Source organism: Falco punctatus, assembly GCF_963210335.1.
Source record: "Falco punctatus genome assembly, chromosome: 5".
Lineage (NCBI taxonomy): Eukaryota > Metazoa > Chordata > Aves > Falconiformes > Falconidae > Falco > Falco punctatus.
This window is the reverse complement of record NC_137584.1, coordinates 42,357,726-42,371,916: the sequence shown is the minus strand read 5'-3', so window position 1 is coordinate 42,371,916 and position 14,191 is coordinate 42,357,726. Positions and strand designations below refer to the sequence as shown.

Below are 14,191 nucleotides of genomic sequence, written 5' to 3'. Positions count from 1 at the left end.
TGCTTCAAAATTCAACGGTACAGATCTGAAAGCTGGAGAAGGGATGTGATTTATGTTGCAGCTCTATTGAAGAATAATTTTTATAGATTACTATTTCCTTTACCCACGGACTCTACAGGAGGTGACATTTATAGCCAGCTGTTACCAGATGTGGTGGGAGTAGACAGGTCACTGTTTTGTGCTGTTGTTGCAGGGGGATCATTTGGTGCGGGCTTTTGTGTATGATCATCACACCTCTTGAGATTGCAGTACTCCCATGTTACGTTGGGGTCCGTGGTGAAACACCATGGGCTTTCATCACCATCTGGGTTTCTACAATAGTTGTCTCTCAAATCCCTGTGAAAATACACACAATAGTCATGCTGCCTGAGACAGAAAATAATCATAGGAATGTCTTGCCAAAAAGATGTGCGTCTGTACTACACAGAGATAGATTCATTTATTAACTTTTCACTTATTGCCAGATATCCTATTACCAGCAAACACATCTATGTCTGTGATATGAGTGGGGAGCTGTGTTTCACAGATGCATCAGAGTCATGCATATATTCATGCGTAAGGAAACAAAATTCAACTACTGGCTTAAATTCTGGCTGTAATGTATCAGTGTGCTGAGTAGCTAAATAAATGCCCAATATCCTAATAATTTAATTTCTAAATATATATGTATAAGCATACACAATTTTGTGAATGTGTGAATTAGTAATAAATATGCAGGAACATCCATTCTGTTGGTGGGCAATTATGCTTTCCCAAAATTTTTATTTTAAAATGTCAAAGGGTTCTTTCTTATATTCAGAAGACTGGCAAATAAATACTTATGCAAATGATTCACCCCCACCCTCCAACATTTCTACTGAATTCAGTGGGACCACTCCCATGCCTGTGCTTGCTGGGGCAGGGGGAAATAGAATTTCTCTTTCTCTCTTAAGTAATTTGCAGAGTTGGAATATTTCCCCATCCTGAATCACATCACTGTCACAGAATAAAAAAATTGAAATGCTTCTTTTCTGGATATGTCAGAACACCTTAATTACACATTTTCACAGCGTGATTTCAATTTTTTTAAATGTTTGTGAAAAACAACCCCTCTGAGGATGTTCCAGTTTCACTACATCATTATTTTTGATGTCAAAATATGACTGAAAATGTCAAAAAAAATTATTTAGTGTGACATCATAAAAAAAGGCCAAAAATACAGAAAAGTATCAACCTTCCTGCTTATACTTGTAATTCACCACGCAATGATGTATCTCCTAGCAGCTGATATCTTGGTGCTGTCCTACCCTATTAAAAACTGGCACATTAGTAATTCGAATTAGCTCTCTAAGTCATTGCTGGTCCAATTTTGTTAGTCTGAAGAAGACCAGCCAAGAGGGAAAATTCAGTATATGTAATTCTGGTTGACCAATTCCAGCTACAAAGAACATTTAAATGGTAGCTCTAATCATAATATATCTGACTGTGTGTTTTGCAGGCTAAATGCTGTGTTGTCCCCAGATGAAATAAGTAGAAAGGCCACCACAGAGGTCTCAAATTAATAAACAAAATGCATATTTCAACAGATCCCCAGACTCTGGATACAAGTCTCACAGGGTTGGTTACAGAAGCTCACATTTAAGAGTAAAGTGACACATCTGTATTTTACTCAGAATTTAAATAACAAGAAAACAGTTTTTATAAATGAGAGTAACAGAAAATGTTTCAGTGTCTTGGAAAAATTGTCTTTTATTGATACATACCCTGACAGTGTTTTAAAGCATAGATGTGCAAAGATAATATAAGCAGCAATAGTCATTGTCAGATAAAGCATGAAAAAGTGAGATAAACATACGCATCTGGGAATCTGTCCGGGGTTTTTTCATGCCTGTGTGGGAACATGGAGTTCCAGGCCTGGCATTTTTTTCCCGATGCAGTGATGGAAGCTGTGCCACGATAACTCTGGCCTCTGCCTTGGTAGCACTCCTCTGGCAGGGGAACCTGCACAGGCACATCTGCAGCAAACAGCAGAAACTGGTCTGTTGCATCACAATTTTATGTTCTTATTGAGTAGGCAGAAGAAAGCATCAAACACACAGGATGACAAAACCAAATTATTTGTTTATACAGACAGCATCCAGTGAGAGCATCATGGCCAGCATGAAAAGCAGAAGGACAGAAGGGCATTTCCAAAGATATTTAGAAAACTTTCACAGATTACCCTCATCTGTCAGGTGTCATTCAGTGGAGCAATCACCACTCAGTTTCATTTTGGTATATGTGAACATGTTTGAACTAAAAATCAGAAAGTTCATCGAAAAAATCCTCAAAGATCAGATGCTAATGATTTTGCCCCAATATATTTCTAAAATGGACACTATTTTAAACTTTATACTCTCTATTATCCTTTTGAATGCACTAAGGCTTTCTTGTTATTTTTTATGCTAAAATGAATGGAAGTTTCAGAAGATACTTTTATTACTTTGGAAGCTCCTGTCCTCTCTTGTGGCTACTTTCAAAAAATGGGACTTTATTTTATAGAGCACTTTTTCATCTTTTTATCCCTGTTTTTCATGTTTCAATTAACTTGCTAAAAATGCCCTATCTTTGGGAAAAAAAAGGAATAATAATAAAAAACCCCAACAACCTCTTTCACCCTGTAATTTTTCAATATTTGGCAGGTTTTGTAACATGCCAAGCAGAAAAACTGCATTAACAACAATGACAAGGTTGACTGAAAAAAAGATTTAACACATTTACAATGAGAAACAATAAATCTCTCACTAGTTTAAAGTCCTTATTTCAAGTATGTTCCACTACTTGTACCAGCAATCCCTTGTTCTGGCCCATCACAGTGGGGAATGGCACAATATTCCCACCGAACGTTGCCGTTGATGGTGTAGCACCAAGGCCTTTTCTCTCCATCAGGGTTTCTACAGTAGTTTTCCTCTAAGCCCCTGAAACAGAAACATCTGCTTTACACACAGAAATCCAAAAGAGTTGTGTGCAAGACTATTAACAACTACTGCATGCAGGACTCAGTGGTTACATTTATGCTTTTTAGAGATTAATTTACTTTGTGCACCACTATTTTGGGAGCAACAACCTTCAAATTTACAGTCTTAAATACTGATGATATGAAGAACTTTTCCAATGCTTACACATTCTGCTCTGGTTTTTGAGGCCAAGATATGGCAGTAGAAGCTGACTTCAAAATAGAAGCACCATTGGTGTACCTGACTATTATGGTAAGAACCAGTCAAGGCTGGATGTCATGAACTGATCCTGGAAGAGTGCACAGATGAGCACCAGTGCATGCTGCTCTCTGCTCTGTGATAATGGACAGGGTTTCACATGCCCAGGAAAACTTGCAGGACCCAGTTCAACACCCACAGGACGAAAATACGGAGTCAAAAGTCTGGTCAGTCCCAGCTACCCAGCTCTGCAAACCCCGCTCCTCTGACCTTGGAGCATAAAGATGTATTGAAGCATCCTAGACCTTCAGAAAAGTAACTTATTGAAAGTGTGCCAAAACACAGCCAGAAGATTTTAAACATAAAAGTAGTAAATACTTGTAGCTCTGCAGTGGGATGTGGAGGAGACATGTGAGACAAGTATGTGAGAACAAAATAGCTGGTAAAAAAAAAGGAATGAAGAAAAAAAATGAAGATCAAGACCTGAACAAAAGTAATGAGAGCTGACAAAAGATGAGAAAATAATTTATCAACATAACTGTGGAAAACCTGTGCTTCTCTTGCCTCTGCATCTGGATCAATAAGGAATAACTATGTTCTTTGGTATTTAAAAAAATGATGATGCTCAACATACTTGCAGGGATATCTGTCAGGAATCCAACCATGTTTGTGAGGAAACTGTGTGCTCCAGGGTTGGCAGGCTTTTCCTGATTCGGTGACGGCTATCCTGCCTCGATAGTTTTCTCCTTTCCCTGAAAGACACTGGGAACCCAGGCCAGAGACTGGCAGGTGCATAGCTGTAACAGGATTTTAAAAAAAAAAAAAAAAAAGAAAAGAAATGAAAAATGCTGCTAACTAGTGCTTTCAAATATATTTTAAATCCCTTTTTTTTCTGTAATGTCAAACATTCATATTTTTCTCTTTCCGCAGAGGTGACATTGGTTGAAAGCTATGGCAAAATCAAGGTGTACATTTTCACAAGCAGTCAGGCTGCCAAACAGCTGTCCTGTGCCTGCCCTTTTACAGTAGTCAGTAAATAACTTTGCTGGGTTGAGCCAGACTTTGTGCCTGCAGTCCCGTGAGAGCAGAGCTGGAAAGGCAGTAAGTAGTCCTGTACAGCCTTGTATAAACAAGTGGGATGAAGGGAGCACATTCATATAACACACACAGGTAGTGTGGAAGGGCAGAAAGGATAAGGGCCAAGGAAAAATTGTGAGAGAAAGCAAAACAGCCTTCAGTGTTGAGCCCCTGGAGTCAGTGAATTGGGCAAGTGGGGCAGGAGTGAAGGAAAGTGAGTTAGTCTGGCATGTGGGGAACAGCAAAGAAAGTAAGAATAACGATCAGAGGCAGAGAACCGCAGAGGACAGAGGGAAAACGAATCTACAGTGCATACCTATTATATATACTTTGCACATGAAATTTCCTGAGGAGACAAAGGTTAGTCTGTTCCTTAAACTTTAAGCACAACATGGAGTTGCTATGGTAACATTCACAATTTACTTTATCATATGTATCACAGAAGTCTATAAATAGTCATTCTTCCATCTCTAATTGAGCATGCTGAGGTGAACTACATCTAGCAAACACATGCTGCTGCTTAGAGCACTGGCAAGTGCAGATGTATAAGAAAGCAAGCTCTAGAGACAAAAACACAAACATTTTTTCTCAAAGTGCAGGCCAGTTCTACAAACAGCAATGCTAATCTAGTTGTTCAGTGCTTTGGAATGTCCAGATTTAGTGTGCTCAGCTTAATCGGTTAAGCTAGCTCACTGATAAATCAGGTTTTTCTCCTGAGGCCTCAGCTTGTTTCCCCAGACTCATCCCTTGCTAAGAAAAAGGCAGTGCTGGCTGTGCTGGCCAGACCCAGTTAAACGTCACAGTACACCCACATGGTGATCTAGGTGCTTTCCAGGAGTTAGCAGGTGAGCTGAAAAATACCACCTCATATAACTTGAATGCCCTGCCTCTCAGGCAAATTGAAAAATAAGGTGGTTGAAGACAAATTAGGGTTTCCATAACGTCTTTGGCATTATTGCACTTCATGATACTTGCATCCTCGTTGACATTACATGACTTTATGTAATAGAAATTTAAAGAGTGATTCTGTTTATTAATTTGCACTTTCCCTGGTTCACAATGATTTCCTTGGGTTAGTCAGAACCGTGATTTCTTGCCTTTCCCTTCTCTGAACGATTTTAATGTGAAAGCTACCCTCTGGAGTGATCTCAGGAAATCAGACTCACTGCAACGAGGAATATTGCAATATTCCCAGCGTTTAGTAGGGCTGGTAGTGAAACACCAGGGCCGAAGTTCACCATCAGGATTACGGCAATAATTCATCTTCAGGTCCTTCTCTGGAAAGCTGCGTATTTTAAAATGAAAGAGGAGCTTGTGAGTCAGCTATGGCCAGCTGTAGCAATTGGGCTGTCTGCAGGCAGGGTCTCCCAGGCACTGCAGGAATTAATCCAGCGCTGAGTGTGACTCACTGTTTTGGGGTAAATCCATGCATATGAGGCTCTTGGGCATCCCAGTGCTGGCACTGAAGCCCAGACTCTGTTCTGGAAAATTCTCCATGGTAGTCTTCACCATTACACTGCATGCATTCCACTGTAGGTTCTAGGCAGAATGAAAACAAAGCAAGGTTTACGAGAGCTGTGAATTCTGATCCTGATCTATTCATGGGAGACTACACTGAAAGGAAAAGAGGGGTTTGCTCCAGATAATGATGAAAGGAATGCAGAAAACCACAAATTACAGCCTAGCCAAATGTATAAAGCTTTAGGGATACATGTTATTTGGAGGGAGGACTTTGTCACATATCTGTATGTACTGATAGCAGTGGGATGTATGTAAAACAGAACTTGGGTCAATCTTTACTCTCATTCAAATAAAATAAGTTGCCAGGAGTAAGAGCAGGACAATATCAGCAAAAGATTTTAAAATTTCAGAAAAAAAAAATTACAAAATTACTTTGATAACAGGAGCCAATTAAGAAAAAACCTTTGTGTTGAGAACTTAAGTCCCAGCTTGATCTAAATTCACATTTGAAACCAATCTACAATAATAAAGCAAGAACAAATAGCAGGAATAACATTACCTACTCAGACACTCCTTCTCTGAAAAAGAAATATACCTTCTCCAGTGTACGTGACCTGGCCCTCACACTCTGGGATGTTACAGTAATCAAATCTGGTAGCAGGATCTGTTGTGTAACACCAGGGTCCACGTTCATCCCCATCAGGATTTCTGCAGTAGTTTTCTTCCAACCCTGCATTGGGGTGTTTTTCAGGTGTATGACTGTAATAGCATTAAAATTCTATTTTAATTCCAGTAATTTAGTGGAGCAGAAGGGAAATGTACAACTTGCTTAGGCAGCTGTGGGCTCTATTAATTCCAGTAATAATGAGAGAAACAGATTTCCCATTGAAAACTTTAAACGAAATCTGAAAAAACATTCTATAACTACTGTTAGTAGCTTTCTCCCTAGGTCCCAGTTGCAAATGATGAGTGAGTTTACAGCCTGTAAGGACTATGATAGTCTTAAAGGATAAGTATTGTCTTTAATACTTGCATCCAGTTGATGACCTGTGGCTCTGCCATGTATTTTTCTTAGTGGAGCTACTTTAAGAGTGGAGTATTTCTAGAGAGTATTCACCAAACACAACCGAATCTTAATTTGCAAGATTTTGAAGCAAGTGACCTTAGACTTCTTCCTATAGCAGTCCTCCCAGAGAAGACTAAATGGCTTTTAAACAAAAAATCTAAACATGTACATCCAAGTTTCATTAGAACAACAAAAAATATTTTTTTTTAACAGATAAATCTCCAACAAAGAAAATAGAACCTTTGCTCCCACACTGGCTTCAGCGAGCCCAGTGACAGCAGCCTGGAGAAAACTCTGCCTGGGCAGGTCCCTTTGGGCTTGGATACTTTGCTGGATGTTTCTTCTTGACTGTCTGGATGACAGGCAGGGGGTCATAGACGTGGACAGTTATCACAGCCTTTTTTTCTACACCTTATACAGAAGAGAGGAATTATGGCCCTACTGTCACCAACAACAAAATTTTCCTCATGTGTTGACAGAAGGAGCATTTCATCTTCTTAAGAGACCCAGCTTTTAGACACAACTTTTCTAGCTGACAATATACCTTTTCCTTACCCAGGTCATTGCAGTTCTCTTCCAGTAGAGTCCAAATTAACAAGATGGAAGAAGATAAAATTGTCTTAGAAAGTCACCTGACAACTGCCTTTGATAACATGTACTATAAAGTTGTTTCTACACATTAAGTTGAGAAAGCTTGGAAGAGATTCAGAACAACATGAAGACAAATCTAAATAAGACCATACTTTGGGTTGTGGGGTGTTTTTTCTGCCCACTTCTGGCATGGAATACCCCTCCGAGTTTTAGCTTCCATTCCTCTGTAGTCCTTCCCAATCCCTCTTTTACACTGTAGAAGGTAAACTGAAATGGAATTGGCTTTGTTAATTCAATGATGTTACAGCATTGCATATTTTGAAACTGAGAATCTTCAGATAACTCTGAAGTTCATCAGTTCATGATGGACCATGTTTTACGCATGTTTTGAACCTCTTGTGCATGCAAACAGCTGTGATTCCATAAGGCATTTTAAAACAAATTAGTTACCGAGTACTAAGCAACTACAGAGGAAAATTCCTGAAGCATTTCTATAAACTAGTAAAGGCTAGTTAAGAGAACAGATATAACAAGTTGCAATTGTTTTTGACATGTATAAGATGTATGCTTATACTGCTATACTACTGGGATAAAAAGGAAGGTCTTTCACCAGTAGCTGGAGGTTCTTTGAAATGCGTTGCTCATAAGCACATTCACAGTGTGGGTGTCATGCAACTATCCCTTCAGGCCAGAAAATTTTTAGTTATCAAAATATGTTTGTCACATAAGCAGCCCCCAAATCTTTGATTCCTCTCAGCCTCAGACTCCCAGATACTTTCTAGTGGGATTCCAAGGTGGAAAGAATGCAAAGCATGTTGATGGTGCTTTTATTTGCAAAAGACTTTGAAAAACCACCAATTATTTGGGGGAGTGACCTTCATTTCCCCTTTCAGATATTTGCTTGCACAAGAAGGTTCCCCCTAAACCCCAAAATGTAAAATGGAAATACTAAAGCAAGAACAGGAGACCAGTCTGATAGGAAAGGTGAGCCTTGTTTGGACACCTTGCAACAGTTACTGCTGTCGCAGTGTGTGGCTGGGACTACTAATGTCTGTGCTGCGTGTCTTGCCAAAAGGGACCTGCTGCCCAGTTGTCAGAGAGCTACTGGTGTGCCCAAAAGTCTTGTCACTACTGCTTCAGCACTGATACCCTAGTAGCAGGTCCCAGCATGACCATCTCTGGTCAATGGCCTTGCCCATGGACTTCCTGGTGTTGCCAGGTTTCTCCTAAATGGTTTTAGCCTGCCTAAAAAAAAGCTGGACACATCTGACACCTGGGGGAAGGGGTGGAGGCTCTGTAGAGCTGGATCAGGAATGAAGACAAGCAAGTAACTTCCCAGTTCAAATGACATGTGGAAACCACCATGGATTTATGCTTTGATATTTGATCCCTCTTAAACAGCATTTAGTAACATGGCTTCTTGCTGTTTGACCCCCAAAGTCTCTTTTACTTTTCTGTCCTGTGCAGGAGTTCACTGTGCTGCCCTATAACCCCTGATAGTCTGTGTTCCTCAAAAGAGGGATGGGATCAAACGCCAAACTGTATGTCAAGACAAAATTAAGATTTGACTGGGCAAACTGCTCTGTAAAGAAGAAGTCTTTAACCAAGTTCTTGCAAAACATTTCAGTGACTAATTGCCAAAACTTTGGTTATTAACCCTACAAGAGGGTGAGCATCCTAGATGGCCACAGAGTCTGTAAAAATGCCATGGTTCTTGAACTCTGAAAGGCCAATTAGAACCAAAGGAAATCTGACTCAACAAAATGTAGTGAGCATAACCCACAAAACCTATGTATCTGGGCCTTGTGGATTATTCCTGCTGTTAACAAGGAGGCTGTAATCAAAAGAGGATTCCTCATACAGGGTTTTGCCATTAACATAAGGCAAGTAAAACTGTAACTGCCAGATATATATTCATGGAGTTTCCAGAGGGATGAACCTTTCAGTTTTAAAGTAGATATTTTGTATGTATATGTTGAATCCAGTCCCAAGGAAAATGAGCTCTGGCAAAGACTGGTGTCAGAGTAGCTCTTATGAACTCCAAGGTCTGAGTCAGGCATACATGAGATTGTACAGTCACCATGAACCTAAGGGAGTGGCAGGGTCACAAAATGTCCTGTAGATTACTTTCTTTAAGCAGAACAGATTTCATCATATCTCAGCAAAAAGGAGTTTTACAACAGCTATTTCCTGGTGCTAAGGAGTCATGGTGGGGACGGAAAACTTTTGTGAGGCTTAAGGGAGCTAAATGTCTCTATTTGTAAATTCAAGTTCAGGCAGGGGGATGCTGGCTGTGATTAATTAGATTAGAATAGAATCATAGAAAAAATTAGGATGGAAAAGACTTTTGAGATCATCAAGTCCAACCATTAGCCCAGGACTGCCAAGGCCACCACTAAACCACGTCAGTAAGCACTGCATTTATGCATATTTTTAAAACCTCCAGGGACAGTGTTTCCATCACCTCCCTGGGCAGCCCATTTCAATACTTCACCACCCTTTCAGTGAAGAAATTTTTCCTAATAGCCAATCTAAACCTCCCCTGGTGTAACTTGAGGCCATTTCCTTTTGTCCTGTTCCTTGTTATCTGGGAGAAGAGACCTACCCCTACCTGCCTACCACCTCCTTTCAGGCAGTTGTAGAGAGCTGTAAGGTTCCCTGAGTCTCTTCTTCCCCAGACTATACAACCCCAGTTCCCTCAGGTGTTCCTTGAAAGGCTTGTGCTCCAGACCCTTCACCAGCTTCAGTGGTGATTGTTGCTTCTAAGAAGGTGATTATCACTTTTATGATGCACTTTAACAGCCTTTTGAGAAATATCTCTGATTTGAGATGGACTGGGGCCATTACAAATACAAAATGCTGACATTTGGATTATCCAAAGACTTCACAAAGATGTTGGCAGTGGTAGCCGTGAGCTTCAGAAGGAACGAGATAGTCATATATTCCTGCTAGTGGAAAGTAGAAGGAAGATGACTCTACATCCTCTGTTTGAAAAAAAAAATAAAAAAAATTAGGCACTGTAAATCTGCGCCCTGGAAAAACAAATGAAGCAACTCTTTGGCTGCTGGAGCTAAAAGCACTTCCTGCTGAAGCAGACTCTCATGAAGAGGTATCCCTATGAAGGCAGAGGTAGTGCATTGCATAGCAGCAGCACACGAGCTGAATGGTATAGCTAAGGGTGACAGTGTGTCCCCCACCTGTCAGAGGTGGGCATCCTGGAGTGCAGAAGGTGTCGGGAGATAAAGCTGAGACAAGCAGTTCCCAAATTGCTGCAGATTGTAAGAATGCTGAATGATGAGGAGATGATGCCTGATAACTCATTAGATGAAAATGAGGAGTCTGTGAAGCAGATTTTTTCCCCGCTAGTATCGAGCTGCCTCAAGGCTCAGGTATGTGGGTTGGGTTGTTTCAAATAACCATGACCATTAGCACAAGGATAAATCAGGAAAAGGGAAAATAGGTTCCACATGAAAGGATTTGGTATCCATGACCATTCATGACTGTGGCAGTGCCTAATTGCAGCTTTCAGTGACAGTGATAGATGTTAAATATGAGGGAGACTTGACCCCCACTCAGTCTGCAGTGGGAGCTGAGAAGAGCCAGCCTCTAGTTTAAAATTATCAGGAAAGGTCTCCCAGCCACAGCAAAGGACTGGTAACTGCAGAAGGGCTAGAGCTGAATGTGTTTGCTATGACGGCCTACACAGTGATTGCAGTGAAGGAAGAGAGGTGGCTGCCTGCCATGCTTAGGTGGGATTCTCACCCTGCGGAAGGACAGCAAGTAAGCACGTCTCTGTCCTGGGCCTGACAGCCAAACAAGTGCCTCCATTCGTGGGGAACCCCCTGCCATGACAGGCACCTACAGGCTTTTGAGCTGGTCCCTCGGTGTGAGGAACCAGACACGGTGTTTCCTCCTGCAGTGGACTCAGGTGGTGACATTTCCTTCAGTCCTGCTCATGGCCAGGAAGGAAAAGCTCTGCTTCCAAGAGGATGAGGAGGGAGGGGAGCAGACCTATATCTCACCCTACAGTTTCAGTTAAAGCTAAAAAGTAAACAAGACAAATCCATCCTGAAGCATGAGAAGGTGCCAAGCTAGGCCTTTTTTTTTTTTCCCTTTTTTTTTTTTTTTCAGGAAAAGCTGCCTCCAATGTGGGTGTGAGCAGCAGAGCTGAGGGCTCTGACTAAATTTCTAGGTTACATGTGTTCAGGAAGGTCACTGGGATGAACACTGAGGCTGGAGGCACTAGGCCTGTCTTCCAGGGAATAGCTGTGGAGGAGGCAGGCAAGAAAGAAGAGAAGCCAAAGAATGCTGTCTCCTTTTCCTGAGACGCCAGGGCTCCTGGGTATCAAATCAAGCGTTTTGCTGCTGGCAGAAGCTCAGGTGTGTTTCTTCAGATGTTTCAGAAGTTTGGGAGAGCTTGGACAATGGCAAGCAATGTAAAGGGGCCCTGACGAGGTTAGGGATGTTGTCTTAATTTGTACCCCTTTAAGCCTGAGTTATCGTGTGGCCCTCTGACAGCATACAATTAGGATAAATGAGGATTATTTATTCATTTAGAAGGGCTCATTTCAATTTAATAATTAATGACTTGTGCATGTGCCTATTCACTTTCAACATATGCAGAGGAATTTTCAGAGCACATACTCATCCTTTATCCTGTTCTAACCTCAAAGGAAAACTCCAACCAATTTTGACTTCAGTGAAAAAACATCGCATTTAAAATGCTGAGGCACTGGCTACACCCATTGTTTCCACAGATACTCCACTTGTGCCAGAAATTATTTGGCTGAACCTGCTCCAACATTCTTTTGTAATGGTGACTCACACATCTGTGGTCTATGAGAAATGTGAAAAATAACGGTGGAGAAAAGCTCTCCATAGGCTTTAGCCTTGTGAGGTCTGTTACTGGGGCATGGGGGCACATGACTATAGAGCTAAAATCTTTTGATCAAAGCAGCCGCAACAGCAGTTTTGCCTTTTAAAACAAGAAGGAATCTGACCACAATCACACTCAAGATCAAGCAGTACACTTCAAATTCTAGCTTTTATGGCTTTAGTAATCTGTCTGAGCTAAGCATAAACTGCAAGTTCAGGAAAACTGGTGCGAAAATCCACCTGTCATTTGCATAGAAAGGAGACACCAAGGGACACATATTGCACCATAAGAACAAAATGTCACTGGCTGATAATCAGCTAGAGGTTCAGTTAGTACTTACTGAACATATCTGTTATGAACCAGGATGTACCCAGTGTCATGAACCTGGCAACCCATTATCCAGCCTAGTAGCAGAATTAGGATACGGATGTGTAAATGTTAACACTTTAGGTTTTTGTTATGTTTAAGCCAAATCTCCAGCAGATGTTAATGAATTCATCAGCACTGTATCAGTTTATACTAGCTGGGAATTTGGACATGAACCGCTTTCTGTTTAAAACTTTGATATGGTAAATGGGACCTGCAGCATGGTTATTCATGCAGGTTCCTTTTTCTGTCTATCTTTCAAATGCTTCAGAATTGTAAAGACACCAAAAATAATCTGAAACTAAGTGAATTATTCTTAACAAGAAATGTTCACTATTCATCTTACATATTGGTTAGCAATAGATTTATTTTTCCCAGAAGACTCATTGAAGTTAGTGTTTGTGACTGCATTATCTATGTTCCCACAAAATTTCTGAAGATAATCTAGTTATTAAAAAAATATTTATTTTCCGAGCTATATAGAATGTATTCAAAACTTAGAAAAGCATTAATTCCAAAAATAATCTTAAAACCAAGCCACTTATCTGAGCCTGCCATATAATAAGAATTAAGCATAAACAAAACAGCTTACAAAATGCGAACATTTGATTATAATTTAAAATAACACAACAATTATAAGTCAATACAGTTATTTAAGACAAATAATTCTTGACTGAGTTATTACACAGAAAATTAGAGAAGTGGGTACATAGACAGATAATCCTGTGGTCTTGAGATTTTGTATGACCAAGGACTCCACTGGCTCCATGAAGCAGAGGACTGCAAATACTTAAAGGGCAGAGAAATGCATGATTTTTGCTTTGGAGTATATTTATTCTGCCTGGTCCCAACAATACATGACCAAAGGAGTTAAATACAAGTTCAAATATAAGGAGCCTTGATGCTATATGTGGAATTCTCTGGCAGTTTCAGCCCAGTACATAATGGGTGCAGGCCCACCTCACTGAAACTGTCCCCACCTGCAACAGCTGCTCCATCACTGCAGCAGAGAGTGTAAGGATGTCATTAAAATAGGTTTTATGTGTAAAGTATAGCTTCTTACTATATACATACTTTTCTTCTCATAAAGAACTACATCCACGCTGTCAAATGTCACTGTCATTTTGGTGTTTTCAGCCAGTGTTAAACACTGTAGCTTTTTCCTGGTGAATAGGAAAGCCCTGTTGAAATTAAGAAGGAAGCAACATTGACGTAGGAAGAAATATTTTTAATTAAATTCAAATTAATTAACTCATAATTATTTTTCTATAAATTATTAATTTATCAGCACTGCCTTGTATCAATTTCTGTATTTCAGATACTGCACTCAGTATCTGAGACACTGAGTAAGAGACTGACATTTTCTACTGCACTGAAGTGGATGACTTTTTCAGGATGTATGACTACGTGAGTAAGTTGGTGTGTGGGAAGCTAGTTACTCCATTGGCAAAACATTATCAACAGCATCCTAACTGCTCAGGTCAGCACCTTTCCCTACAATGAATTAGAAGTATCTCACTCTTCTTTTGTGAAACAAGGCAGCACCCAGCTAAAGAGGCGTAAGCAGCTCTCCACCTAACA

General features: G+C 40.4%; 1 protein-coding gene across 1 annotated transcript in view; it reads right to left on the bottom strand.

Moving 5' to 3' along the window:
- LOC308065069 (plasminogen-like) overlaps positions 1-14,191 on the bottom strand; it is a 54,703-nt gene that overhangs the window by 24,137 nt on the left and 16,375 nt on the right. The window contains exons 2-10 of the mRNA XM_080390588.1: positions 13,685-13,791; positions 7,521-7,635; positions 6,307-6,470; positions 5,660-5,789; positions 5,417-5,535; positions 3,808-3,970; positions 2,800-2,936; positions 1,835-1,994; positions 146-336 (exon numbers count right to left, since the gene is read on the bottom strand). Coding sequence (XP_080246714.1) covers positions 146-336; positions 1,835-1,994; positions 2,800-2,936; positions 3,808-3,970; positions 5,417-5,535; positions 5,660-5,789; positions 6,307-6,470; positions 7,521-7,635; positions 13,685-13,791 — 1,286 coding nt within the window. The remainder of the gene's footprint in view (positions 1-145; positions 337-1,834; positions 1,995-2,799; positions 2,937-3,807; positions 3,971-5,416; positions 5,536-5,659; positions 5,790-6,306; positions 6,471-7,520; positions 7,636-13,684; positions 13,792-14,191) is intronic.